General features: G+C 38.0%; 1 protein-coding gene across 1 annotated transcript; it reads left to right on the plus strand.

Annotated features, from left to right (window-relative positions):
• Nucleotides 1–285: 285 nt before the first annotated feature.
• Nucleotides 286–1,517, plus strand: LOC130505060 (uncharacterized; the record flags this gene model as incomplete). Its single annotated transcript, XM_056999667.1, has 1 exon — nt 286–1,517. A coding segment is annotated over exon 1 (1,068 nt), but the record flags the coding sequence as incomplete, so codon positions are not given.
• Nucleotides 1,518–5,015: the final 3,498 nt, after the last annotated feature.

The raw sequence follows: 5,015 nt of genomic DNA on the forward strand, positions 1-5,015 counted from the left end.
GCATTTTTTTTGTTCTTAAGAAAAGAAAAATAAAAGAGAAGAAGTTTCTTGCATTTGATTCACGAAAATTTTGAAAAGAAATCTCATATTGTGTTTGCATTCATTGCCCAGCTCCATTTGCCATATTTATATTTTGTGCATTCATTAAAAAAAAAAAATCTGCATTTTGCATTTTTTTTTGACTTGCATAGAAAAATCAAAAAACAATTTTCAGCATTAGTTTTCTTTCCATATTTTCTTTTCATTTGTGTTAATTGTCATTCCATATTTCGAGTTTGCATTAAGAAAACCAAAAGAAAAATCATTTTTTGCATAGTTGATTTCATTTCGGTTCATATTTGCATATTTATCGGTTTTGTTTTAATTAGTTTACATTGCTGCATTGTTATTTTGCTAAACCAGAACTTCCCTATTCTTCACTTGATCTTTGAGAGTGTTTTCAGGAAGCCATGGTAGGAGAAACACCCGGACAAAGTCAGATGGCCAAGAAGAGCCAACATTTGACAGCTTTGCAAGAGGTTGAACAGATTGCTCAGTTGAGGAAAAGAAGAAAGGCACAAGGCCAACGTCCACAGCCAGGAGAAAGAAGATTTGGAGATGCACCAGAGGCTGTCTATGTCGAGCCCAAGCCACCAGATCCTTCAAGGATCAATAAAAATCCAAATTCTAAAACCCCCAAACTTAATGTTGTTAATTCTCATTTTGATTATAACTCTTTTGCTAATAAAGTTGAACTCTTTAAATTTTCAGGAAAAAGAGGTTATCTTAGATGGGAGAGGAACCTTGATGAATGGTTTCACTACAACAACATCTTGAAGGAAGAAAGGCTATCTTATGCCATTGAACATCTAAAAGGAGATGCCTTTAAATGGTGGGTTCAAGAAGTAGATGATAGATGGTTTTACAAGGAGCCAACTATCAAAACGTGGGGAGAACTTAAGAAAGCCATGAGGTATGAGTTTGCACCAGATTTTACAACATCTCAAATCAAGGAGAAGTACCCAAGGAGGTATCCAACTCATGGTTCCCAAGAAGCAAGAGAAGATGTGCCCAAAGGAGGTCATAGAAGCTTGATCCATCAAGACCAGATTCGGCCAAGCAGGAGACCCACGGTTTTCTATGATAAATACCAACTTAATGAGGTCCCAAAGACTATGGAGAAGAAGGGGTTTGTCAGCCAAGACACATTGGCCAGACTCAAAGAAAAATCAGACAAACCAATTTTTCAAGAAAAGGCCAAGGTAAGTCCTATACTTGATAAATTTGTTTATGAATCATCTCCCACTGGTATAAGTCACTTGTCTTTGTCAAAGGATGTTAAGGCAGGTACTGAGGTCCAGAGAAACACAATCTCCACATCCTTGTTGGACTCAAAAAATTTCCAAGATTTATGTCCAAGGAGTAAAGAGATTTCAAATCCAAAGAAAGAAGAGGCACCAAGCCAAGATAAGTCTTCTAACTCTAAGGATTTAAAAGAACAGATATGTTATAAATGTCATAAAAAAGGACACTTTGCTGTGACTTGCCCCACTAAGCAAGCATTGATACAAACATCACTAGAAAAGAAAACAGATTTATCTATAAAAAGTGATAGTTTTATTCAATCTGATTTATTGGTTCAAAATTCTGGTATAATGCACTTGTTTTTGCCAAGGAATTTTGATCCAGGAATAACAAAAGACAGAGAGCCTAGAGGAAGAGATCCCACGTCCCTAGAAAGGCACACCATCAGCATTACATGTGCAAAACAGAATGAAGGAGAAGCTGGCAACAAAGAGAAAATCATACTTCAACTTTTTGATGCAATCAAAGTAAGTATGAATTTTAAATATTCTGTTTTTAAATCTTCAACCACAGATATAATGCATTTGTCTTTGCCAAGAAATTATTTTTCAGATACAAGACAAGAAGAAGATCACACCAAACAAGATAAAAGGGTGCAAGAAAGGCAGCCATCAATCCAAAGCTGTCCAAAGAAGAATTTAATTTTCATCATGCTGATGCACCTATGGTAAATTCGACCATATCACATTCTGTTTATGAAACTCCAGTATCAGATATAATTCATTTTGTCTTTGTCCAGAATGTTGAGGATTTTTCAGGTTGCAAAGAAGAAAGCTTTAAAGAAATCCCACCGGATAATCTTTTATTACTTGGAGAATCAGTCCCAAAGATGATCAACCATGAGGATACCACTAGTGTGATGTACCATCAACTCCAGAAGAGAAGAAATGACACTATCCAGACCAGAGGCGTGATCATTTCCCATCTTTTTAAAGAAGAGCCACCAGATGCACAACCCATTACCAAACCAAAATTGTATCAAGGTAAGGTTCTAAACTCCCAAAAGAGAATGAAACCTGACTTGCTCTATTGTGGTGTATCAGGTTATCCAGTTTTGAGGTCAAAACCTTCACAAGGGGGAGGGGATGATGTGGTCATCAAACCAGTAGCTGAACCGGAAGTCAACCAAGCAGTCCAAACCGGCCACTTTGGAGGTACCAGCGACATAGGTCCAGTCCACGGCGTATATCTCGACAACCAAAGGGAGTTTTGGAGTGAAACAAATTTTAATAGATTCTACACTCAAGAAGTATTCCAGCCCAATTGGAATTTCCATAAAATCTTACCGGACCAAAGAGTTATGAATTTTACAAACTTGAGGTTCTCCAGCCCATCCAGTTGCGAGTATCAGACTTTAGAAGATGATTTCAGCCCAACCATGAAGCGGCCCTTTCCAGAATCAATCATGGGTTTCAAGAGGGAATTATTATCTATCCAGAGAGTCCAGAATCAGGCGAATTGGTTCAGGGAATACCAAGATACAATCAATTTCCCAAAACCGATCAAACCGACATTATTTTGGGAAAGTTGCCAACCAATTCGATTTGGTCCAAACCAGACTTATCTATGGAAGCCAGGAGATCATCTTAACCATCCAGAAGACATACAAGACGTCCTCAGCTGCACCAGCACCCAGGAGATCAGGAGGATCTTCATTTGCACAAACCTTCCATTTTTGGCAGCATTGATACTAAATGGTTTAAATGAGTTTCTACTGATTTTTGCTCAAGACCAACGGCCATATTCTTCATCATGGCAACTCAGAGACATCTCAGGAAGACTCCTAGACCGTGGCTACATCCAGAAGCTGTCCAGATACAAGATCAGATCAAGTTTCCCCTTTGAAGAGAGCATAAATCAAGCTAAAGGCTATTTCTTTGGAGCCATCAAAGCCTTTGCTTCCAAGAGTTTTATTTCGATTTTATTTGTTTCCTTTAGTCATTTTTAGACTGTTAGAATGTCCCAAGGTCGAGCCTATATAAGCTCATTTAGTTTGTCTTTGTTAATCACCCTTGAATTTTATGAATGAATATGCAGTTTTTCTAGTTTTTCTTAAAACTATTATCTAAGTCTTTTGAGTGTTGTGAGAAGCAGCTCTTGAGCAACCTGACTTATCAAAGCATCCTTACACAGAGCTTTGTGGCGTCCTCAATCCCCCCATCGTTTCCATCTACTGATTTGCCTTGAGAGAGACTTCAGTCCAGCAAGCAAATCCCGTATCTATCCATCTTCCATCCATTGATCTTGTTGAGAGTGACTTCAGTCCAGCAACAAAGATCCCATCTCCATCAATCTATCCCTTTTCTATTTGCTTTTATTCTTATTATCATTCTGATTCATATTCATATTTGCTTCTGTTTGCATCATAAACATAAAAAAACTCATAAAAAGGTTCACTCTTGTTTCAGGTACCAATCCGAACTATTGGACTAAACCTCAGTTCCATATTTCCGGAAGGCCTGACCCTGTGCCCACAACACTGATCTTGTGTGTTTTGAAACTGATAAACCTTGGCATCTTTTGAGATCATCTCGTGATCAATGTGTTGTTTTGAGCCTTAATGATATTTTGGTTTACAACACATTCTTTGATAAGTCTCTTAAGTCTTTGACAAATGTTTCTCAATCTGAACTTAAGCTTGTGTATTCAGATGTTGAGCAGGATATGCACTTTCTGAAAATGTCTAATATTTTTGCATGTCTTGAGAAAATTCTGGTCTGTAACATCTATTTTGATGATCATCTTGAAAGGCTGAAATGTGTGCTTCTTGTTCTTGGAAAATATATTTTGAAGTTTGATTTGAACAAGTATCTCTCTTGCACATTTGATCCTGGTCTTTTAGTGTTTGTTTTGAGTATCCAGGAAATACAGGTTCAGCCTCTGAATGAAAGCATTGATCGTGCCCAACAGCCTGAGTTTTGGAGAAGCATTGTTGTCCAAACCGGCTACCTTGGAGATGCCAGCGACAGAGGTTCAGTCCACGACGGGTATCTCGACTTTCAGAAGGTCTTTTCCCATGAAATCAATTTTCCTGGAAGGCTAACTCACCAAGGATTCTCTGAGGCTTGGAATCACTTGAAAAGCTTCGCGGATGAAGGAGATATGAATTTTTCAAACAGGAGGTTCTCCAGCCCATCTATCCGCGAGTACAAGATTTCTAAAGGAGATTCATGCCCAAGAAGGGAACGACCTGAGCCAAAACCGATCCTCCATGAACCAGAGGTGTTTCCTCAGTCAACTACCTGTCCAAACCAAAAGCACTGTAAGGATCATGGGTTGATTGTCTCTACTCTTCATGAAAATGTTTTGAAACCGAGAATTTCTAAGCAAAAACACATTTTTACTTGGTTGAAAAACATTTTGCTTAAACCTTTTCATGAATTGTTTTCATTGAGCTGTGCTTTGAAAGAGATTTGGTGTTGGAACAAGCATGAACCGAAATTGCTTAGGCAAAAAGATCATTTTGATTTCGTTCATGAAGAAAATCTTTTAAATTTGGCATTGTCTCTTGCTTTTCCTATCAGTTTGACACCTTGGCCAAATTTTGAACTTGAGAAACCAATCTTTGGTGATCAGTTTGATTGTTTGCTGCTTGCCCACGTTCTTGATAATTTTCCTAAGTGTTTTGATCCTGTTTTTGATGTCTTAAGGATAGAGAAACCCTTTGATTA

This window comes from Raphanus sativus, unplaced genomic scaffold (genome assembly GCF_000801105.2).
Source record: "Raphanus sativus cultivar WK10039 unplaced genomic scaffold, ASM80110v3 Scaffold1980, whole genome shotgun sequence".
Classification (NCBI taxonomy): domain Eukaryota; kingdom Viridiplantae; phylum Streptophyta; class Magnoliopsida; order Brassicales; family Brassicaceae; genus Raphanus; species Raphanus sativus.